Source organism: Electrona antarctica (assembly GCF_951216825.1).
Source record: "Electrona antarctica genome assembly, chromosome: 2".
NCBI classification, from domain to species: Eukaryota; Metazoa; Chordata; class Actinopteri; order Myctophiformes; family Myctophidae; genus Electrona; species Electrona antarctica.
In genome coordinates, this window is record NC_136807.1 from 30,909,224 (window position 1) to 30,933,802 (window position 24,579).

The following is a 24,579-nucleotide window of genomic DNA, read 5'->3' on the forward strand; positions in this document are numbered from 1 at the left end:
ATAATAGGGTGCAGTGTCATCATCATATCCAGCAAACATGAATGTAGCCTACAGTTGCCACTAGATGGAGCCAGTCATGCCAGGACATCAGGGTTCTTGTGATGGTCTTATTTAAGGCAGTCTCTGTGGCCCGTCAGGAAACAGAAATAGAACAGATAGAACACATTTAGCCAAACTGATGCAGGGATAGAAGGCCAGAGGTCACCAGATGTCTTTGATCTGAACGTGAGTCACCATTTTTGATGACACCAGGGTTATTCCTTCCCTACAAAAAAGGGGCTTAAAAAAATAAAAGCACTCAACTCTGCTTACATCATGAAATTTGTGATGGGATAAGGTCAAAAACCTGAATAATAATAAAAAAGCTAAATATAATGTACAATGACTCTGACTTGAAGGTTGCTGGGGTCAAGTGGTCTTGCCCAGCAGGATGTAGATAATGGATGTTTACCTTCAAAACAAAACAGGACTGTCTTCTCCCTGTGCAGCATGTGACCAGCAGGGCCTTGTTGGCTGGCGTGTTGTTCCAGCGAGCTTGCCAGTGGCATCAGCCCATGGTAGGAGTCCCCCCGGTGGAGTGAGTGTCTGGACTGTGTCTCCTTCGAGGTTCCACCACTTTGCCACTGCAACAGCAAACATTAACACCCCGCTACCAAGTATTGCACATGTGTGGGGATTTCACCGAGGGGCCTGTTCACAGGATGGCAAGCTGTATATAAGCAGGTGGCTTCAATATGACCCTCAATTTCTCTGTTCAATTTTAAAACTAGCAGATAAGTAGTTAGTTTGAAATTAGATTACGGTTGCAATGTTTGGGCTTGGGGGGAATTGGAATTTGGAAAGGAGAAGAAAAGAAAGGGGAAAAAAGATTACACACAAAATCTTTTTGAAACATACACACGTTTCACAATAGGCAGGCTGCAGCCAGAGTCCTTGGCATGGAAAAGGTTTGGGTACACCTGCACAAGCAGACACAGACCACAGACCAGCATTGGCAAAGGAATTTAACTTAATTTTTATTAAAACAGTGAATAAAGAACTTTCTCACCAATAAAACGTTTTTAAACTCTTGAACGAGACATGATAGACAAAAGGCTAATTAGTTTCCAAATCATTTTTTAAATATTTAAGACAACTGCCAAAATATCCAGCTCACGATACCACATGACCCATGATAAGGAGTGACCAGAAAGGTCAGATCAAGGTTCTGGACGGTCAACACATATAGCCATTGCTTTTGTTAAAATGTGCAAATTCAACGTTTTCCTCAATCACTCATGCTTGCTGTCTGACAGAATATAATCCTCCAGGACAAAAAAAAAAAAAATTAAAAGATAAAGATGACAATAAAATTCCCATATCTATTCCATTCTGATTAAGACGATGCAGAATCAAATACTACTGTGCAACTAAAGCCTGTTTTATACTTTGTTGTGCGCCGGTGTCTCGCGCCGAAAATAGCCGATCTACGAGCTTATGGCGCATTGCCGTTGTGCCATTTGTGGCGTGCGACACCATCGTACGGCAAGGTATAAATTAAGCATTAAATGGACTACATCCAACTGCTTCCTTTTGATGGTCAGAGGTGAAGTTGTGCAGAGTAAATAAGACTCATTTATACTTCCGCCGTACGGCCTTGTTGCTCGACCCAAATTGCACGTTTTAACGGGTCATTTCTGTCGAGTGACAAGGTCGCGCGAACAAATATGAATGGAGCCTCAGTTCAGGCTTTGTTTTCTCTTAAGGCAAGTAAGCTTTTGAAGGTCCTTTTCATCAGAAACGCTTTGTGCAGAGCTCAAACCCAAGAGACAATTCAGTCTTTCTCTCGAGTTTCCTTCAAACGTCTGTGTGCGTGTGTCTATAGGTAGGTGTGCGTGCACGTTGTGTGTTCCGTCTTTAGGTAGGTGTGCGTGCACGTAGCATGTCTCGTCTCTAGGGAGGCGTGCGTGCACGACTGCACATATATTTACTCATCTCATTAACTACATTGCCGCAGAAGACGGGTGGAGGGGTGTGTGGAGAGAGTTCTTGCAGAACACCAATCATTCCTGCAGTGGTTAGCAAATAACTGGATTCCTAGGTAGAGATCCATCAGTTTTTTTGATTGATTCCTACCAATCGATCAAACCCCTCCATAGTCGTTCCCAGATTCCACTTCCACCCACTCTCCTCTCTTCCTGCAGTACGTTTGATAAATGTTCACCTACATCTGTGCTTGATGCTCATTTCGTCCTGTGTGTAAGATATTTGGCGCTGGAGGAGCAGAGGGGGGCAGCAGAAGGTGGTGTAATGGTTCCTGAAGCTCTAGAACACAGGCAGTCTGGAGGTGAGGGTGAAGACGTTGATGTCTTCGGCTTTCGAGGCCCTGTGCAGCGAGGGTTCCGAGGCACTGCGGTTGATCTTAGGGAGGGCGTGCTGGAGGAGCTCGATGGACGACAAGATCTGGAAACGCACACGCAACCACGAGACAAACGAATATATTTAGTCCAGTGGTTCTCGAACGTTTTATGTCAAAAAAAGGTTTGGCTGCAGGCAGACCCCCCCCCCCCCCCCCCCCACATCTCAAAAATAGTTTGTGCCAGGGACCTCCAGAAGCAAATATTCAAGCTGAAATGTTTGTTGGGGGCACGGTCACACCACACTTTTATTCTACCTATGAGGGCGGATTCTGCCAATGCATTTCATCAATGGGAATGGAGTGGTTTGCTGCCATTTGCAGATTTCTGCAAACGCTCCATTCCCATTGACATGCATTGGCAGAATCCACCCTCATATGTAGAATAAAAGCATTCTTACATTTCTTTCCAAAGATTTGCACACATTCACGATTTTTCAACAATAGCAGATCTACAAGCTCATAGCTATGAGCTGATGAACCAGTGACTTTGTGATTACCAGACAGCCTCTCTACCCACTCAGCTCGACAGCATTAACATGGTGGCGTACCTGTGGGAAAAGCGGCCTCCCTTCCTTGGACTTATTGATGCAGTCGGCCACCAGTCTCTTCATGGCTTTGGGGCAACTCTTGTAGAGTTTACTGAGGTCTGGAGAGAGGAAGCATCGGCCCACCATGAAGATGATCTATCAAACGAGTGAGACAGTAAACGGTAGTTAGAGGATGTGCATTTTATCTGCAGTGGTTCTCAAACAGTTATGTCCTGGGAAAAAAGCTTGTTGCCTGAGCCTGCCGGCGTCTGAGGTCGTAGCTAAAATTTTAATAATAATAATAAAAGGTAGCTACATATAGAAGCCACAATATCTGAGCTGAATTATGGCCATGGGGTGTGGATATCATCATCAGCCCCAGATGACCCGAGAGGAACATCAAGCAGTCTGACTGGCATCTGAAACACCCAAGCTATCGCGGTGACATGAGCGTATGGTGATCAGTAATAAACGCTTAAGAGCAAAGCCATGCGCTTTCCAAATCAGCCAAGTAATTTCAAGCAGGTGAGCACCAGCAGAGCAATGAATCACTCATATTCACAATCTACGGGTAGACAAGACTACTGTGGCCCCTTTTCCACTGGGGTTGAACCGGTTCAGTTATTTTTTTCCCACATAATATTGTACCAGTTCAGAGTATTTCCACTGAAAATCAGAACCCTAAAAATTGGTTCGGAACTGGAACCAACAAAGCACCAAGGTTCCAACAATCTAGAACGGAACCAGTTCTACAACCAAAGTTCTTTTGGTGGAAAAGAGGCCTACATGTCTTCAAAACAATACAGCATTGTGATCGGTGTTGCCAGATTTTGCAAGAGAAATTAGCAACCTATGAAAACAAGCGACGAGCCACGAGCACTTTAATCCTAATTTATATGCATTGGATATTTGAAAATAGCTGGTTTACAAGATAAACATTTTAAAAACACAAATCTTGTACGGGACTCCCTGGGGTGGGGGGGGCATACATTGTATAAGAGGACAGATTGTGATCCTGGCCTGAACTGTAGAATGGTCTCAGTAGACATACATAGAACCACAGACACACATAGGGTTGTGTTACTGGCTCTAAAATTAGTCCCGTGGCTCCAGGGTGGCAGGGCTTCACAGCCAACCAGGGAACACTAGCAGTGTTGCCACATCTGCTTATTATAAGCAACGTTGAGCTTGTTTTTATGCAAAGTTGATTGCAAAATATTGTAGTTGCAGATTGTTCTTTGGGCTCCTCTTTTGGGCTTGTTTACATAGACCTGGTTGCTCGTTTTCCTCACAGAAATCTGGCAACACTGAACACTACAGTACACAACATCCATGTGTCCATGTGCAAAAGAAGTGGGTCACCCGTTCCAATTCTGTTTGACTTAAATCAAACGTTGAAAAGGTCACAGGCCTACAAGTTATGACCAATCACTTTGTGTTTATACAGGGTGGACATTGGTAAACCACAGGAACAGAGCACAAACGGAGGACAAAGGTTGCCGGTTAGAATTTAGCTACACAACAGGGTACAGGCTTTAGTTTAGACATACAATCGGTCCGACTGTCATTAGACCGACACCCTACCTCAAACCCTAACCCTAACCGCAAGCACGGGAGCAGTGCATGTCCGACCGTTGTTTCACATGTCGGCCCGTTGGTGTGTCTAATCTGCGTGTGCATCCCACACAATGGCATCAGTACAACACACATTAGACACCTCGCTATGTCCAAAACGTCGCCTCTCGCTCCCTCAGGTCCAGTGAAGCAAACCAACTGGAGGTCCCCAAGGCCAAGTACCGTACCTAGGGGACAGAGCTTTGCTGTCCCCTCCCTCTGGAATGTACTCCCCAACCATATGAAAGAGGCCCTTCCCTCCTTCCCTTCAAAACCCGCCTCTTCAGGTCAGTATAGAAAAGTGCTATATATATATATCTGAGCTATTATTAAAACAATTCATTTTCAGGAAATGGAAGGGGAAAAAAAGAGACAATGTTTCAATGGATCCAATGTAGTTATTTAGTCACAAGCTCTTAATACTTCATTGTTAAATATTTATAAAAAGGCAGACAGATTTACTTTTTTTTTTTTTTTAAAGGCAAAAACTGTCAAAACAGCAGATCTACAAGCTCATAACGTGCCGCAATGTGATGCCACCTAAGCTTGTAAATGGGTCTCTTTCTGCTACTTTTGTGCGACACTCTTGTATGATGAAGTAGGGCATTACCTTACGTAAAACGTATAATATGGACTATGGAGAAACAGACAGCAACGCTGTTTGAGCCACAGGATGGGCTAACCTCACCTGATCTCGGTTAGCTATGTGAGAGTATGGCAGCTCCCCTGTCATCAGCTCATACAGAACGATGCCGTAGGAATACACGTCAGACTGGAAGCTGTAGGGGTTTTGGTCCATCCGGATAACCTCAGGAGCCTTTGGACACAAGAGGAAAAAAATAACAAAAACACATTTTAAAGCTCAACCGTCTTAAATTCTTGAATCCTAGCGTGCCGAGTCTACATTCTGGCAGAGGTTCCGGTGCATTAAAATCTCAAATTAATGTCTCAAATAGTTGTCAATAGATGGTACAGAAATGACTTGTCTTACTGACCATCCAGAGAATAGAGCCAGACGGCTGCTCCACCAGATGGGAGCCGCTCCATCTGGCCTTCACCGTAGCCAGACCAAAGTCCCCGATTTTCACCGTCAGCCCTTCGTGCAAGAAGATATCTATGTTTCTGTCAAGGAAGCGCCACTAAAGTCCACGACGGAAACGTTAACTTTTCCTGACAGCATTAATTCATTTGTTCATCCGTTCACCACCAACATTTTTCCTTATTTTGAAGGATCCATGGGACCCCAAAAACTGGAACCGGATGTTACTTACGATGTGTTGTGACGAACCAGATATTTTTCTCTCGCTCGGAGAGCATACAGTCTTGCCGTGGCGATCACTACTTTGGCTATAGACCGTAGAATAAAGCTCGTTTTGACCAGAAATGCAATCTGGGACAAGGAATCCAAGATAAAGGCATTTGAAAGGAACACAAACAGTGGGTGTTAATGCGCGTGGCGATCAAGATGGACGTTTTTTTCTTTCCGTTTACATCACCCCTAACCCAGTGCTAATATAAGTAGCATTACTACTCGATCTATCATAACCACTATAGAAGACCAATTGATGTAGATCTACGGCAATGGCGGGTGCTCCGATTAATTCAATTGGCGTATATTTACGCCAGCAAAAGTGTTAACAGGATCAACATTGTGAAATATTCTTTTACCTACTGTATGAATGCAGAAAGTTCAACTGGAAAAAGGATACTGTTGGATTTCATGTCTCGATGAATGATGTTCTTGGCGTGCAAGTAGCTGAAAGAGACGTTATAATGGCATTTGGCATTCTGCAATACATTGTAATCAGAATGAATAGGGTAATTTGTGAGACAGTGTGACAGGACTATGACACGACACTCGCGCATTTCTAATTGACACAAAGTACAATTGTGATGTTTTTGTAATATTGTTTCTGCTGTTCTACGGCCAACCTTTTGGAGAAATTACGGATTGAGGCTTTAAGCTTTGCTTTCCATGAAATATCCCAGACTATTGGGGGTTTGTCATAATAATTGCTAGTCCACTTGACCACTCCAAATTCTTGAAAAAGATAACTGAAAATGGCCTATCTACAAGCCGCATTGAGAGCCTGTAGATATTCTATTTTTCCCCATTCTATTTTTTGCTTTCATAGAAGACAGAATGTCTTCTCTATGGAAACCAAATGACTGAAATTAGTCGTGGCGACTTGAGAACTTGAATCCATGAGAATGATATTGTTGGAAACCTACTCCATGCCCTGAGCGGTCTGCCTGGCGATGTCAATGAGCTGAAACATCTGGTAGTTGGTCTCCTGGACGTGGAGGTGCTTGTAGAGGCTGCTGCCCTCACACCACTGGGTCACAATGGCCAGGTTGTCCTTCGTCATGTAGCCCATGAACAACAGGATGTTGACGTGTCGCGTTTTCCTGTGGTCAGAGCGCGGTGCGGAAGAGGAAATTACCAGAATAAAAGATGAGATAACAGCCTCAAGATGATCTACAGAGAATTCATCCAAGGTTCGTAAGTGTCAAGGTAGACAGATTCGACCAATAAAAACGTGATTCTAGGGAAAACATTGCATCTGTGTTGTGTTAATACTGTATATATTATATGTCTTACCTCAGGACAGCTACTTCATTTCTGAAGGCCTGGAACTGCTCTGGCGTGGGGTCAACCACCTTTAAAATCTTCACTGCTACATCACCTAGAGTAGGTATAAACCATGTTTAAACATCCTATATGCTTTGTTGCCCCCCCCCAGAGGGCTCGTTTTTAAAGTGTAGTTGCTTATTTGGGCTTCCTTTCTAAGTGGTTGAGTGGCTCTCAAATAATTTCATGTCAAGGACCCCCAATTAATATGCATTTGTCTCTAACCCCCATCTGAAAATATTTTGTGCCAAGGGCCCCCATACAAGATTTTGTTGTTAAAATGTTTCAAAAATAATATTCCAAATATTTCACATTTTCTTTTTCGAATCCCCAATGCATATACGTGTAAAGGTCTCATGTGGCCTCATTCTTTTGGGCTGGCTTTCCTAGACCTAGTTGCTCATTTCTCTTGCAAAATCTGGCAACACAGGCAGTAGTGCTCAATGCAGGAAGCCGGGAAGGCGCGTCATGTCACAGCCACAAGGTTACATAACATGTCACTTGTAAATTGACCAATGTTCACTACCTCAAAGGAGATGTGACAAGACACTAAACTGTCATAGATACAATTGTTAAGAAGTGGCAAACATTCTCACCATGCCATTTCCCTTTGTATACGGTCCCGAAGGAGCCCGAACCAATGCGGGATTGTAGACACACCTCGCTGGAATCAATCTCCCAGTAGTAACTAGAGTCCCGCTTGTCCCTGGGTCTCTGGATTGGACACAAAGCAAACATGTACGCCATGCAATTGTTCATGAAGTCAATCTGAAAGTGATCCAAATAATCGTTCACCACACTTATACTCGTTATAGTTGTGGTGTGAACTCTGCCGTCTGCTTGAGTTAGAACGATTTTTTTTAAAAGACATACAGTAGTTTATCATTATAGTATCATTATAATTCTTGGTGTGAACTGCTCTTAAGCGTCAGCAATGGCACCAGAAGCTTGCAAGTATAGGGCCTAGTAGTGGTGCCACAGATAGAAACCTATTCATTTTTCACTTCGAGCTTTCAGAAATTATTTCGTTTTTTTTAAGCCTGGAACCAAGCCATCCATGCCCATACATTTGATTCTGTGTCCAAACAAATAATAATATATATAAAAAGGGTAATTATTAAATATAGTATATAATATAATTTAATATAGAAAAATGATTTGATACAGAATCAAATGTTTTATGGTCATGAATCATGATTCAACAGGAGCCTGGATAAATATGTACCTACAGGTACATATTTTCAGAAATCTCTGAATTTCTGAAGTTATCTGCGGTGCTATGATGAGAAAGAAGGATGCAGAACCTACAATTTTGTTTTTCTCCTGAGTGTTGAAGGACGTGGCCCTCTCTCTCTGGGCAGGCGTGTGTAGTTTGTGGGAGTGGGACTGGGACCACCCTGTAGGGCTCTGGCTGGGGGAACTGCCCTCTAAACAGGTGGAAGGGATGGAAGAGGAAGCATTCAGGACAGGACTTCTGTGGATTCGTACCAATGTAAGCTAGCCGAGTTGTGTGTTCCTCGGCTCAGTAAATCAAGTGTTCACGTCGTCACTCACCAGAGTCATGGTCACGCATCGCGTCCTACAGAGACAGAAAAAAAAACACATGCCAATATGATGACTGCTTTGACAAAGTCACTCTTGATTTCAGAAAATAAAAATAACAGGGATGCAACAGTTAACAAAAATTGATTTAGAAAAAAACAATATATACAATATATATATATATATTTGCAAGCTCTCGCGTGTCGTTGAGCTTGTCGATCATCCATTTTCACAATTTTTGTTACACTGTTGTACCACAAGATATTAAATAGAGCTTAAGTGATTAATACTAGTAATCAATTTACTCGTATATAAGATTAGATCTAAAAAATAAAAAAGTGTGAAACCGTAAAAAAGAAAGAAAAGGGTGATTAATCGAAAATAAATTATCGCGACTGAAATAATTGATAGTTGCAGCCCTACAACAGAGTTGCACAAAAACATGGATAACCCGTTTACAGACTGCACACAGACACACAGCTTCCTAACCTTGTTGGGACTCTCGGGCGCCGCCTCAACAAAGTGAACATTACCTACTCTCCTCTTCAGCCAGAATCTATGGCACCAGTTGCTTGGGGAGGCATTCAGGCAGTCTAGCTATTCCCCAGCAGGGGAACAGACAAGACACCAATGAAGACAGCAGGGAAAGGGAAGACAGTAAGGAAAGGAAAGTAAGGATAGAAGAACTGGTAAAAGTGCTGCGCCCAGGGTGTGTAATTGGGAAGAGTTTCAAATCAGGAGGAATATTCTACAACAGTGATTCTCAACCTTTTGAATTTCAAGGACCCCCATTTTAACATGCATTAGGCCACGGACCGCCATTTGATACCATTTATTTTCAATCTCTGGGGACTCCACTATACACTGCAAAATCCTCAGTGTTGCTTGAACTCGGAGTGTACAAATAGAACCGGTGCATGAAGGTTCGATTTATACATGCTCTAAGAGTTACAGACTTGTGAGGGTCTATTTGAACCCCTGGTGGTCCCCGGACCCGACGTTGAGAACCAGTGTTCTACAAGGTGGGGCTGGGCGATAAACATAAAAAAAAAATCACAATATTGATAATCTGCTATCGTTGCGATAACATAACATTTCTTTTGAAAAACATGTTCAATCAATATTATATATATCGATGCAATATCGATTTATCGCTCAGCCCCATTACAAAGCATGTAGAATAGTTATGGTGGGAGATGCATTCAGCAGCACCCGGGTGAAAACAAACAGAACTAACTAAACAGGCACAGGAAATAAAGGACAAGCAAGATAGGATAAGATGGTTGAAAGGTGCTGCAAGTGATTTCTATCGTTTTGTGATTTTATTCCATAATCTTACTATCTTAGCACTTTTCTAACATCAACTTTATTAGGAAAGCTGCTAAGAAAAGGCTATCTAAATTTGAGATATAATTATTAGAACAAAACATTTATTGCTAAAAAGCAAAAGCTCTACAATCCGATAATTATGTCAATAGTGTTCAGTAATGTTGGGGATCTCCCAGTCTCTCGAGTTCTTTAGTAAAATGTAAAGTAATTTACATTTTCAGGTGGGTTACAAATTGTATCCAGAGAGAGAACCCCACAAAGCTCCTCCAGCTCCAAGTTCATGTCCGCTTTAATCACTTCCAATTTCTACATCCTGTAGAAGTTCTCATTCCTGATTGGATGAAATTGGTATCCTGACATGAACATTTATTTTCTGTTTACTAAAAGACAGCTGGAGAGACAGGGAGACACCCGCTACTGAAAAACATTCTATAGCAGTGGTTCTCAAAGTGTGTTCGAGGGACCCTCGGGTTTCCTCGAGGGGTATCGCTTACGGGTCCATTTGTGACAGTGGTCACAGAGTGACAGGGGTCCTTGCAATGCAAAGGTTTGAGAACCACTGCTCTATAAAAATGTATTAATTTATCATAATTTGGAGCCATTTAAATCTTATTTTAACAAAACACTATCACTTACAATCCCTTTAAAAAAGGGGTACAAACTAAGAGAGGCAGAGAGGGGGCAGAATAAGAGAATCATGCAAATGAAGCTGAACCGCATCCAGTTGTGATGACTTAACACAGTGGTACGTTATACAGCAGGCGGGCTGGAATGCCTGCTGCGTATAAGAGGGTAAGATCACTCTCTAGGCTGGGGGGGGGGGGGTATTTTAAGACCGGCTGCCCAGACCTCCAGGAGGACCCGGGGGGCCCGCGTGGTGTGTAGTTACCTCGATCATGCTGCTGTCGACGGGCAGGGTGGTGCTAACCATGTGGACGTTGGGTGTCGAGGTGGAGCGCTGCCTCTGGGAAAGAATGCCCCCTGTGGGTGGGTAGGGTGTGGTGTAGTTGAAGGCGTGCGGTGTAGAGTAGCGGTGCATGGTGCTGCAAGGAGGACAGAAGATGCATTACTAATGTTACCGAGTCTGTAGGACAAACTAGAGAGAAAAAAAATAAACATGAACCCACTGAACACCAATGTAAATTAATTTGGACTGTTTGGGGTGTGGTGGATGAGACAGTTCGGTTTCATTTCTGCCGTTTTGTCTCACTTTCTCCCATTGCAGGAATCACCTCCGTCATCACAGTTAACCACTGTATACAGTAATTCATTACAACACGTTACGATGTGACGTGGAGGCCGGAGGGATTTAGGGGAGCTTGGGGAGGGGGCGTTTGGGTTGAGTGTTGCTAAAATGTGAAACCTTTTTTATAATGTTTCAATTATTCTTCTTTTGCCCAAAATAGGGATGCCAGAGTTAATGTGATTAAGACACTTTTCTTTTTTTAGCACCATTTGCTGCTTCTTCCTCCGAGAAGGCAAGAGGAAGTCCGTTTGATCAGAAATGGCAAGGCCCGGTGAGTACATACAAATAGACAACGCTAGACTACTGAAGCCACCTTTTCTCAGAAACAAACATGCAACATAAATTCTAGATACGTTACTATTGACCAACCCCATATCCCATTGTTGCAGTGTGTGGAGCCATTTTGCCCTTTGTTTGCCAAGCCAGGGTGTTTGCCTCAAGTGTGCAGATCGAAGCTCGTCAGCCAAGTAAGTAAGAAAACGGCAAACAATCCAAATGCTTGTCCAACAAAAACAAGTTCAAATATGAACACCACCTTACACCAATGTAAGAAGTTAAAAATAAATATGATCAAGGTAGCCTTTATTGTTAGTAGGTACACAGGGGTAAACATATTTGTTCGGTTTCTTCACACTGCAGCAGCACAAGTAATAATAGTAATACAAATATTATATAGTAATAAAGGAATATAATAACACAAATTAACATATACAACAACAGTGACAGCAATGGATGATGTCCGTTTGTGCCAATTTTATTTACCAATCCAGAGATGTCCCTAGTCTGTCAACTGGGCTGCCTCTGCACTACACTGTGGCCTACTGGTGAAAACAGAGAGTGGGAGTCCATTTGAGTGTCTATAAACCAAGATCAAATTACAGCCAATGGTGTGCACTTCACCACCAGCACAAATCCCCCTTTTGGCAACACAAAACGGTGTTTCGAAAACGTCTTTGAGATTGCTCTGCTTGGAACAACTTGATACTTTGCTAGTACTAATTTGGCTACAGGTATTTTTATACTATGTTAAGTGCTCCTCAAACAACAGGCTCTTTTCACACCTCGTGTTACATCAGTTCTTGTCACATGGGCTGGTAAGCCGCCATTAATCGGGCATTAAGAGTGAAGACGTCATTAAAACAGGAACTGTTTCCACTTTACGGTACAACTACAGTGCACCAACTGAGATGCAAAGAAGCAATTCAAAGAGAATTGTTCAGGTTACCTCGGTCTGCATAAGTAGTATGTCCACCCTAAATAAATGTTGCACGAATCTGCATCCCACCAAAACCTCCATTAACCCACAAAATAGTTTTTCCCCCTTGTCAAGATGTGCTTCCTGCTGTTGGTACAAGGTTACCAAGGATTTGTGGTCCAAGTAATAATGGCACAGCAGTTTTGAAAGTGCGTGCGTGGTTACACAAGGCTTATGAGCACGGGCAGGGCTACTCGGTTACGCACAGGGATCATGATTCGAGGGTCAGAGCAAGGACATCACGTTTGTCTTACCTATTAGGAAATCGAGTCAAGGACTCTCTCATTCGCCGAGAGGTCAGTGGGGGCAGGGACGGCCCACCACTTTCACCTGGCGTAGGAAACAGCCTGTAGACAGACACACACAGAAACAGACAGACGTATGAGTCTATTGTGTGGACGGAGTGCATGCATGTCTTTGTGAGGGAGAGAGATGCCAGATTAACAAAGGTTGTCAGCAAAATGGTTGTCACAGAAAGCCTTATCTCTTTAACTGTCACTGATATTCATCTGTGAATGCTTATTGTCAGCCCTAAAGCCTGCATGCAAAACAATGCTCTATTCTCAGTGCAAGTATGCAAAGCTTTGTACATGAGCTTATAACTACTCAAGTTAAAGGACCTGCAGGCTCAGCAGAGCTCGTTCTCCCTCTTTTATCCTGACAATGTCATTGCTGATGAAATATGAAACTAGTTTAAGAGAGCAAAGAGTTAATCTCCTTAGTTGCGTTTGATATCAAGTTTCATTTTCCCCATCATATTTCAACCACAAACTATAGCCTAAATTATTCTGAGAAAGTTATGTCATCTCAAACAAAAAGAAGAGCTAAAGTTATTTTTTTTTAAAGATTACCCTTCCCCCAGCAAGGAGACTTACAGGAGTTGTCTGATATTACTCCAGTCCACACACATCGTGGGCACTTTGGTGCTACAATGCTCATGGAACTTGTAGCCGCACGTTTGGCATCGGAAACCATTCAAAAGAAACTTCTGGCAAATATCGCAGAAGGCTAGCTTCAGAAATGTTTTGCGAACCTGAAAATTAAAGAGATAACAATTTATTCCTTTCACAGTGGAAAAAAACAAGCAGCGTGTCTGGAGCATTACTGTAAAGAACATGGGTACTTACAAAGTTGTGTGTAGTTAAGGGCACATGATCTAACACCTCCACTAGCAGTTCTTCACCTATTAGCGACGTGGAGTCCGTGTTCCAGTCCATCCGCAGCTTTTTACTGAATTGATCAAAGAAACTCCATGAGGAACAGTAATAATAATACTCCTTCACATAGACCTGTATCCATTAGGAAAGACCACAATAAATAATCATAAAATAAGTTATATTTTGGCTCCCTTTTCCCAGAGTCCTAAGGCACAATTTATACTTGGTTGCATGCAGTGGAGATGCCAAAGATAACTGATCTACAAGCTCACATCCATTAGCTAGATATTTTAGGCATCAGGCTGCAATCAATGTTTTTCTTATTTTTTTAATTTCACAAAATGTTAGTATGTTAACTCTAAGCGATTAATTAAAGAATGGTTACTATATGCCAGGATATCGCCCCGTTCAACCCTTATTTTGAAGATCCAAAACATTGTGACCAGAACTGGATGTTGACTGAATGGTGTGTGTGTTGCTTATAGGCGATTCACACTGAGGCGAATACGGTTGCCTGGTCCCCGATGGCCATGATTCACACATTGCCCGAGATTCAACAGCGCACCCGGGTACACTTGCACAACACACTTTAATCCTCCAGATGGCGGTGTGCTTGATGGCTGGCGCGCACGGACACTGACCATCAACTCTGCGACATTGTCTCCAATAAATCCAGACACACTGCATTGCATTGCCTCTTTGCCGTTATACTACTTCACTGTCAGCCTGCCTGCTAGTCACTGTGTCAGTCAGTTCTGTGCTCCAGTGTCGCGTTTGATATTAGTTTGCTATGGATTCTACTTTAGCATTATTATTATTTTGTTTTACTTTGGAAACTATGCCAAGCAAAGCCCAAGAGCCACGTGTAGTCCGCAGAATAAGATCAGCGAGTACTGCGGTGCTGCGCGTATACGCAGATTCAACAGGAGACGGGCGGTGAGGGAAATGTGCTGGTGTTACGCGTCGTGCAGCGTCTGTGTGTTTTTTTTTGTTGCCGCTTGGCTCGTCGACTAGAGATCATGTCACGTTCTAAAAACAAAAAAAGTCCACTTTCTTCTTTAGGTAGCCTACGCATTCTTTCACATTGGAACGATGCGTATCTGAATACACTTCAACGGTCCAGAGACCCGCCCCCCATGCGGGGACGGTTGGGCGATCCGCTCCCGGGAACGGTACGCATCATTCACACTACCACAACATCTGCCAAGTGGTCCCGAGTGCGCACCCGGGACCATAGTGTGAATTGCCCCTTAGAGTAGGTGTTGATCTCTCACTAGCTGATGAGAAGTACAGCCCGGCGCCATTACAGCGACCGCTATGCTCCGTGCAATAAGTGTTGTTTTGACCAGAAATGCCGCCTGGGATGGGGAATTGGAGATAAGAGACTGAAAGCGTGCGTGAGTGCATGCCAGTGTTATGGGTTATGGCTAACAACAAATAGCCATCCGAAGCTAATGTGAGTAGCCTTTCGACTAGATCGGATCAAAACATTTATACAACTGAATAAACGTAACTTACATTTATTGGCACTTGCCGATACTAATGATTAACGTACCGGTAGGTTACGTTTTTCGGCGGGGAAAGTATTAATACTCTCAGGGTACAGTAGGGTTCAGTTTAGTAAAATAATAATCTTGATAGAGACCTAGCTAATTTAAGTTTATTTTGAACTTGAACTGATAAACATAGGGGTAGCCTACAATCAGATAAGCATAGGCTTCATTCCTACTCCTTTTTGAACAACTGGACGCGAAGAATTACGGAAAAACGCAGCAAAAAATCCGAAACCTTGCGTCAATGAAAATTGCTCTTTTGTGAAAATTCTTCTTTTGCCCATAGTATACATACAGTGTCATATGCTTATGAAACATTACAGTATGGTAGAGGGTCATGCCAAATAGCACTGAAACCAGCCTTACTCCAATTGGCCAAAGGGGGGCGCTATAGCAATTTTTTGAAAATGAAACCTTTGAACAGGCATAACCCATGCCTCGTTCGGCCAAAAATCATGGCACTTGTTTCCACATGTTCTTTGACTCATGGGGAACACATTTGTCACTTTGACCAGTAAGATCCGCTCTCAGATATTCCGCCATTTTGAAAAATGCTTATACCTGATTTTCTGCCTGGATCTTTGAGCTTTTTGCATGAAACATTCTACACACAATCTATGGACCATTAACTGAAATCCCAGTTAAAGATACGTTTGTACGTGAAATAATTAACAGTGAACACACTGTAGAAATGGATGATGATCCCCAAAACCAGGACACACATAATTGTCATCACAAACAATGATTTGTAGTAATGATTTTACTGTTAACAGATCAACTGATTGTGTCCGGATAGCACAGTAGCTAGAGCTACTGCCTTTGGAACACTAGGTCATGGGTTCGAATCTGGGCACTGCCAACTCAATGTATGAGGAGTAGCTTGGTTTGGTGCTGCAAGTTTGCTGGGTGTCCTGGGAACTGATGGTAGGTGTGGTGTTAACCCCCTTATGGCCACCCTAATTAACAGTGGATTGTGCCTTCTACCTGCACTATTCATATTTTTAATTCATCATTTTAATGCCAAGCGATCATTGTTTATTTTAATATGCAAGTCAAATTAAGCTCTAATCAAGCCCCGAATATCGCATATTACGCAGCTATGCAGATTATAAAGGATTATAAAGGATTTCGGACGGTTTTAGGTAGATTACATCGGCCGTTAGCCAAACTAGCCAAAAGTTGCTACATTATGCCCCCGATTATAGGGAATAAAACAATTACGTCACTTACGTCAAGGGTAGTGGGGGATTTTTTGATTCATTACATCAATAGCATCAAGGTCCATGAGGGTTAATTTATTATACCCCACTACAATTACAGCAGTTGATAGCTTTAGTAATTGTTCATGCAGATTTTATTAATACAAAAAGTGTTACAAAGCTGATCTGTGATGTGTTATGAGCATTTGGTCTGCTAATTTCTATGTTTGAGTAGGCCTACTATAAGTTGGTACTCAAAGTATATTTGCTTATTGCCTTCTTGAATTCTCTCTCTAAAGCAGGCATGCTCCAGTAGTGACTAGCCTAGTGGTAGATATTTCTGAACCAGGGTTCAAATCCCAAGCAGGACAGGAATGGTACGATTGCAGCTTTAAGTGTCTAGCGCTCACCTCCGTTGTCCAGGGTGCAGTTTAAAGACAGCACAGCACTCTGGCTGCAAACCCCGCACCTTCAAGGATTTGACCAGGCAATTGTGCAGGGTCATACCTGGTCGCACAGTCACCTGAAGGACGACAACACATTCACACACAAGTTCAGTAGTTCAGTCTTATTTTCTGCCTACATTCCCAAGAGCATATGAATTCAATTTGCATCTGACAAACTGTTAACAATGATGCTGTAGCAAGTATCATGGCCAGTGTGACAAACCAAGCTTAGCCACTGTAGCCTGATGGTGCTGCAAGGCAAAAAACAGCCAATCTACAAGCTTGCGACGCATTATGAGCCTGCTTGGCTATTTTTTAAGGTTTGTGGAGATTGTCATCTACAGTCAACCCTAGTCATATTATATAGTGCAGAGAGAAAATTGTAGTTCCTCAAAGAAACTAGGATACCAGGTAAACGGTGTCTGTCTAAACATGCCATTTAAATAACATTCTTAATGTTGTGGTCAAGACTAGTCTAGCAAACAAGGTGATACAAGGATACACGGAGAGAGAAGTTCTAAGGGCTGAGGTGGAGTCTGAAGAGGTGGGTGCTAGGGCAGGGGGATGAGGTGGGTTTTCAGACTACAGCAACAATCAGTCAGGAGTCAGTCTGCAAGCTCGGTCCACAATAGGGATCTTATTCCATAATTTGGGAGCCAGGAGGGAGCAAAATCTAGTATGCATGGAGCGCTGTCCCGGGTGTTTTAGGGAAGGCCGTATTTTGTCATGCCCAAAATAGGGCCACCAGCGTCTTAAGTGGCTAGTCTGGCTCTCTGAGGCAGCCGGATAGACCAGCTCAGCTCACTCACTCACCACAGTACGTTGCTGGTTGGGGAGGTAGACACGGATAGTGCTGCTAGCCTTAGAATCGGGCATCTTGCTGTCATCTGAGGCGCGCCGTTGGTACTGGAAGCCCTGGACCATGGTGGGCGAAAGGCACGGGCCCTCGAACACTGAGTCCTTCATTCCGAAGCCGTTGCTCAGCGTCTTCCATGCTCCCTGGAGGTGCTCCATTAGCAAAGCCAAGTGCTCTCAATGGTCTGAAAAACACACACGCCAGCACACATGTTTTTGTATTACCATATATTTGTGAGGACATCAAAATGCTGGGATGGTTTATAAATGCAATTTTTACCATAATGAATACCATTGATTGATTGATTTAATACTTAATGAACCCTAAAAGGTATCATCAACCCAAAATAGCCCATCAACAAGCTCAAAACATGTTATAGTGGTGTGCAATATCGGTGTGCAACCAAGTATAAATCAGGCATAACTCCATACCCAAACCTTAAACCTAATCTCAAAATGCCTAATCCTAACATGTTTTCCCAATTGTAAACTAACTCTATAACAATCATTTATCTTGTGAAGAACAGAACAATATTGGCCTCACATTATACTATGCAAGGTCCCTATAGTTCTACAAATGCTGTACACACAGCTTTCGCACGTCCATAGTTGGACAGCTCACATCACCATATGACCTCTTATCAATATTCAATATTACTTTAGGTTATCTTTCTCCTCACATACAGACTCTGAGTTTGAGTCTGAAGTCTGAGTCTACCCAACAAGTTTTTGTTGACCAGGGTCCCGCAGGGCTCTATTCGATTTCGTTGTCCCTCCTTTTATGCCTCGCTACACCAAATCTCTTCTGTAAAAATAGCAAATTTACAAGCTCACACAGCGTTGCACCTCAACGAGTTGCAAGCTTGTCAGTCAGCTTTTTCTGCAGGTTTTTTGCCACGCTAGGGTTCACGTGGTTAAGTAGAATGATTTCCGTTACTTGTGCCGAGGACTACTTTCAGGGAGGACACTTCTCTGGTGGACATCAGCGCAGCAATCCCTGTGATACTGAGATTCAAATACGGGTATCACGTGTGGGAAAACAAGCGCCCACGCTTGGACAAGAGGAATTCCCCCCCCCCCCCCCCCCCCTTGACCAGGAGACATTAGGCTTATGCACTTCAGGCAGTACTCTGTCACAGTCACTCCCCCTTTGACCTCCCTCCACCGGGAAACCCAATCCAGGACATGGCACCAGTGTAACACCCAGTATTTAAACCTGGGTCTCCTGTGTTGGACACAAAACAAGTACTGCTCGTCCAAGAGGGAATCCCTCCCCCCTAACCCGAGGAAATATTAGCCTTATGACCTTCAGACAGGGCTACTCCTTCACAGTCATACATATTATAAAAGAGAGAAATCTGCTTTCACCTGATCCAGTGCAGTGGCCGTGTTGCGGGCCATAAACTTTGGACTGAACCCTGTATTGTCAAGACAAGTAGCTGGGATTATACAACATACTACACACAGCATTCTGGTGAAAAAATTTCCTTTTCCCCTAGTCCTAGTTTTACCGATTACTGAGGTTTTGTAAAAAAGTGCCAGATTTACGTAGTTGAGAACATGCAACTTGCACACAAATAAAGACAAATTAGAAAAGTGTACTCCTTGGAGCACAGGTCTCGATTCGATCAGGGCCCAAACTTGAAGACGTCATAGCCACTATGGGATCTGACATTTTTAACTATACATACATCTTGATCACATGACCGCAGAGATAATGTGTACTGGACAAAAGACAAAAGAGTAGTACTAGCAAAAAGTGTGTTTTGACGTGGAAAATGTAATCTGGGACAAATGGCTGGGGCCTATATGGAGAGAGGATCCAAGGAATCTGGGTATTGTCGTACAAACTATGGTTCAGGAGTGATGGGTCAAAACGTGAATCAATGCTTACATTTCTTCCTTAGTTTAGTAGGAATGAGTTTAGCAAAAAAGGTTCTGCTCTGGCGTCCAGGGACTTTGTTGCCTGGGAGTGGGAGGCATACCATTTTCGGATTAATGATCCAATCGGGAGCGGATGGTAATTTACGTCATGTAAATGGTAATTTACGTCTACTGGTTTGTAATCATCAGGCCGGAAACCCCTAACCGGAATCAGCATTACGCAACATTCTCCTGATCAAGGGCATCATATTTTTAGGGCTTACCCAATAAAAGTCTTGATATTATGAATCCAACAAGTTTCTTCAAGTACTTCTTGGAATTTGGTATATCCATCTTTTATTCCATCTTGTAGCGACTGGCGGGACTAAAAACAAACAGGGGGGACCAAAACAAAGCGACGCCGAAGAAGCCGGAAACCAGAGTTTTTTTTTCCTTCTTTTTTCCGATTTTACCATCCGGTCTAGACCGGATCACACGAGCAATTTAAGAATACAAACCAGGCTTTCCTCTGAGGTGGAAAGTCTTGTGACGCGAGGTTACTTTTTATGTAACCAGTAAGCTCTATTGAAAGTAGCGATGCATTATTGCTATGGAGCTTGCTATTTTTGAAAGGTTTTGAAATGTTCTATGTAGGTCAAAATAGGGATGCCAGGTTGAAAGTGGTTATAAGGACACATCAGCTGCATAAAATGCAGATACCGATGTTGGGGGGGGGGGGGAACACATTTAGTTCTGTACCAACAGAATAACACCCAGACTAAGCTCATCACACCAACGATCATTGTGTTCACGCTTGTTGTTAACCTGTTAAGTCCTATTAAAAAAAGAACCCATCTACAAAAGGTCTTTCGATCCGCTATTTTTGAAGATTTTTGAAAATGTTTGCCTGTAATGGCAAAACGGGGACGTGGGGGGTGAATCTGTATGGCATGAGGGTGGCTAGGCTACGCAGTTGATCAGCCAGTGTTATTAAAATAACCAAATAAATGTGTTTGTTTGTGTTCAGGGAAGAAAACATGGACTCAACAAGGTCCCTGTGCTTCAACTAGGGGGACAGCCACTAAAAATGAAACTTTAGTTTAGGTTGTACCTACCCATCACAAACTGCTCTGTTTTCAGTACAAATGCAGGGCTCTATACATAGACCCTATATAACACAACTCTAAAAGTGTATGCTTGCCTGTCTGTCTGGCTGTCCTCCACCCCTCTTTCACTCCCTGATGCCTGATTCAGCAGTGCTCTCACACGTTTGCATCGCAAACATGCAAACGGAAAATAAAATGGGACTGTGTTTAAACATGTTGGTGGGGACCACTTGGTAACCCCTCAGGGACCCCTGGCCCTGGGGGTCCTCAAACTTCACTTTGAGAACCAGTGTGTAAAGAGACTGTAGAGATAATTTAGTGGGGTCCACCTGGAAACCCTTCAAGGACCCCTGGGGGTCCTCAAACCTCACTTTGAGAACCAGTGCGTTAAGAGACTGTGGAGATAATTTAGTGCAGTTAGTGGTTAACTACAAGGCTGGCAGGCTCACATGTCACAACAGAGGAGAGGGGGCAGACTCAGACACCATTCTGGGTCTGTTGTGCCCACCATGCCACAAGAGTTGTGTTCAAAACAAAGTGCTTGTGACCCATCCAGGAAAGGGTACTATCAACACAAACAAAGAACACCAAGTTCACATAATATGTGCACTCTCACACTTTCATAATGTTACCAATCAATGTGAAACAACTACCGGTACATTTCCACACAACAAGCCATGGCATAGGACAGTCACAGGTTATATCAAATCAGCCCAAGTAAAAATCTATTAGAGCAGTGGGTTCTCAAACTTTTTTATTTCAAGGAGCCCCATAACTCTTAAAGATGGTACAAATGGACCCTTACACTACAGGTCCATGTAGCATTAGTTTGTACACTCAAGTTGCAGACCTGTTAGGGGTTCATTTAGAACCTAATTAAGGGTACCTGGACCCCACTATGAGAACCCACTGCCATAGTTATATTTATTTAATCGACATAAATACCAATTAATTAATGTTAAAGGGCAGGCATAGGTCGAGAAGAGAGGTATATGGAGGGTTAATTAGTGACAGTGACACCAATGTCATCAGAAAGGAGCTCTACCCTATTTTATTTTCGTCGAAAGAGTAGCCTAATGTAAATACGGAACTAATACTCGTATGCGTTCAGTTAGAGACTATAGTTCGTATAATGTACAAGTTATATCAAATAGACAATATCGTAAGCCACGAATATAGGCTACTGAATGAATATATGTGGTCAGACTGCATCGATCCAGGCGTTGTGTTCTGTGGCCGATCAAACCTAGGAAAGCTGCCTGCAGACAGGTTTTAATGTTGTTAGTGCCTGCCCTGTAGTAGTAGGCCATCAGCGAACTAACAACCAAAACTTCATTGCACACACAGACACACGCACAGTTCTATAAATTATGCTTTGTGTGCTCATCTGGCGGAAAAACGGGATTCGCCTGTTGTAATCGGCATTTCAAACGGTCAAAGTAGCAGTGTCGTAGGCCTGTGTGGTCATAAAACTTACCAAGACAAGTTGGAAAAGTTCTGCTCCGCCATAACTTCAGGAAAAAGTGGCGTCGATGACATCATCATATTTGCAACGAACGCATTCGAGAAAGGAGGAACAAAAAAAATCGACGCTGTAAACAGACGGACGGACGGGCAACAACAAAACAATGTATCACAATGTATCCAACGATGTATCAGACTGCAATGTGTATGTATCAAGGTCAGCGACTCAACGTCGATCCGATTGATTGGTCTCCTTTTATTTTTCTAAACTTTAATTCAGTCCGCATTTCAAACGCGACGGGCTCGTCTTTTTTCCCCCACGTCTTTCTCGAAACAAAAGTCACACCACGAATCCCATCCTCGAGTCTATTAGATCGGTTGCAGTTCGAATTAAAACTACGACAAAGTTATAAAAGTTCCACTCGTGTTCGATCGATCGATTTGGGAAGGAATATAGACGGAGAAGGTGAAAGGGTTTGAGTCTGCCTGACGCCACTTATTGAAACAGGACCTTCAGTCATAACAAGCAGCCACACTGCTGCGCACTGACTGAGCCCACCCACTCCGCAACGACACACTGCTTTTTATACCACAACAAATAAATACGCCATACGGTAGACAAATTGTACAATGTTAAGAAAACACGCTATTCTTAGCATCCAATGAGAATTCATCATTTACTTGCGTCTAATGTTTTGACACGGAGCGGGAGCTGATACAGAATAAAACTTTACTATAACTATAGTAGGCTATAAACACGTTATTAATCTAAAGGCACATATGCTAAAATACAGTTGCAGATTGTGTGAACAACGTACACGGTATATTGTATATTCAGTTTTAACTTGCGACTAAAAGATCTATACATAGCTCAAATTGCACCATCATCTGGTGATGTGAAGCCAGCGCAAAATTGTTTTCCTGTTAAAATAGCCATGTTGTGATGTAGGCTAGTGTGTGAAACCTATACTTTACTGCAAGTTTTTAAAATGTACATTATACCCGACATTATAGCCTATTTTTTGTACAAGCTTCGTTTGGGCATGGTTGTTAACTTGTTATAAATAGTAATTAGTAATTTTCCTCTTTTGCATTGTTCAAAACATTTTGAAATAAAAAAAAATGAGAGAAGGAGGGAGTGAGAGGGGGGAAATAAGCTTTTTGTTAGTTAAGCAATAATAAGCATATTCTGTTTCAACTGGCCCAGAAACAGTAGCCTACCGCTGTGAAATCTAAACCTCTGTTAAAGCTGCTGCCACTTACCATGTGTTCAGCATCCCAGCAGGTCCCATGAGAGGAGCAAGAATCACAGATGGTTCATAGGTTCTGTTTTATCAGAAGAACCTTGTTTGAGGTGCAGAGCTGACCTGCTTCGCAAACCTTCCCAGTCCCAGACAATCTGCCTTGATGAGCTGAGTCCAAATTGATTCCATGAAGCAGCAAACATTTTTACCCAGATGAGTAGCCTACAGTAGCCCCACACCACGTTCCCATCTTTTCGAGCAATGGGCCTGCAATGCATGTGTCCCTCTCTTCATCTATGGCATTTGCATTGGTGCTGTAGATATTTCTTACGTTATTATTACATTGTCATGCAACCAATTCCACAAACACCACCAAATACTGTGTGTGTGTGTGTGTGTGTGTGTGTGTGTGAGAGAGAGAGTGTGAGAGGGCAGGGCTTTGTCGTTGAGTCTTTTTTTTAAGGTATACCATTAGTGTTACAGCAGGTATGGCATATTAAGCTATAACTTTGCATCTCTAGGCTATATTAAACTTTTATAATGCACCAGACACTACTATATGACTCCCATGGTGTACTGTACTTCTGCAAAGGCTATCAGCTGGAAAAGTTATCAGCTGGCAGCTGCTGACTATGAAACGGCACACACCCTTCTCTTTGTGAACAACCAATGCCACCTTAAGAAAGGGATGATTGCATCTTTCCTCTTTATATTATTGATCTGACCAAACACTCAGAACAGTGAGCTGAGATGCTTATAGCCTCCATGATCCTCATCCTCACTAGTGCTCATGTACTCACTATGATTCAGATTTTTGTCTTTTTATTACAGAAATGTTTTGCACTCATTTGTATAGGCTATTTGCAAAACGTGTGTACTTTTGGCTGTGCTTTTGGCAATGCATATCCTCACTGCTGGGAGAAATACAAATACAGCAATAAATTAATTCAAAATGTTATTTATAAACGGGGCCGAGTTATAGCCTATTTTGTTTTGATAGATATGTAATTATTAAAAGGTTACAGTAGTCATTCTCGGTGCTTTTTTAAATTATTATTATTATTATTTAGCCTACCTAAGGCTATTTTAGGTTTGATTATGAAAATAGCTTTACGTCATGACTTCAGTAGCACTGGGCCTATTCATGAT

At 42.7% G+C, this 24,579-nt stretch overlaps 1 protein-coding gene across 4 annotated transcripts; it reads right to left on the reverse strand.

Annotated features, from left to right (window-relative positions):
* Positions 1 to 991: 991 nt before the first annotated feature.
* On the reverse strand, positions 992 to 23,773 carry raf1a (Raf-1 proto-oncogene, serine/threonine kinase a). Of its 4 annotated transcripts, XM_079495555.1 has the most exons (19): positions 23,450 to 23,773; positions 22,200 to 22,233; positions 17,712 to 17,938; positions 16,863 to 16,975; positions 13,671 to 13,773; positions 13,419 to 13,576; positions 12,798 to 12,890; positions 10,932 to 11,085; positions 9,203 to 9,310; positions 8,726 to 8,750; positions 8,480 to 8,598; positions 7,768 to 7,885; positions 7,142 to 7,226; positions 6,772 to 6,948; positions 6,249 to 6,295; positions 5,535 to 5,653; positions 5,228 to 5,356; positions 2,947 to 3,081; positions 992 to 2,442 (listed from the first exon to the last, which is right to left on the reverse strand). In XM_079495555.1, exons 3-19 carry the CDS (start codon positions 17,910 to 17,912, stop codon positions 2,305 to 2,307), a joined length of 2,022 nt encoding a protein of 673 aa, XP_079351681.1. In that variant the 5' UTR covers positions 17,913 to 17,938; positions 22,200 to 22,233; positions 23,450 to 23,773; the 3' UTR covers positions 992 to 2,304. The 4 variants fall into 4 exon arrangements, with proteins under 4 accessions (XP_079351681.1, XP_079351680.1, XP_079351679.1 ...); XM_079495554.1 differs by lacking the exon at positions 22,200 to 22,233; XM_079495553.1 differs by lacking the exon at positions 23,450 to 23,773 and having other exon boundaries at positions 22,200 to 22,753.
* Positions 23,774 to 24,579: the final 806 nt, after the last annotated feature.

Coding starts and splice junctions, on each gene's coding strand:
- raf1a (XM_079495554.1), bottom strand. CDS start 17,912: ATGGAGCACCTCCAGGGAGCATGGAAGACGCTGAGCAACGGCTTCGGA. Junction 16,976..17,711: donor CCAACCAGCAACGTACTGTG/GTGAGTGAGTGA, acceptor GTCGTCCTTCAG/GTGACTGTGCGACCAGGTAT. Junction 13,774..16,862: donor CTGCACCCTGGACAACGGAG/GTGAGCGCTAGA, acceptor TGATCAATTCAG/TAAAAAGCTGCGGATGGACT.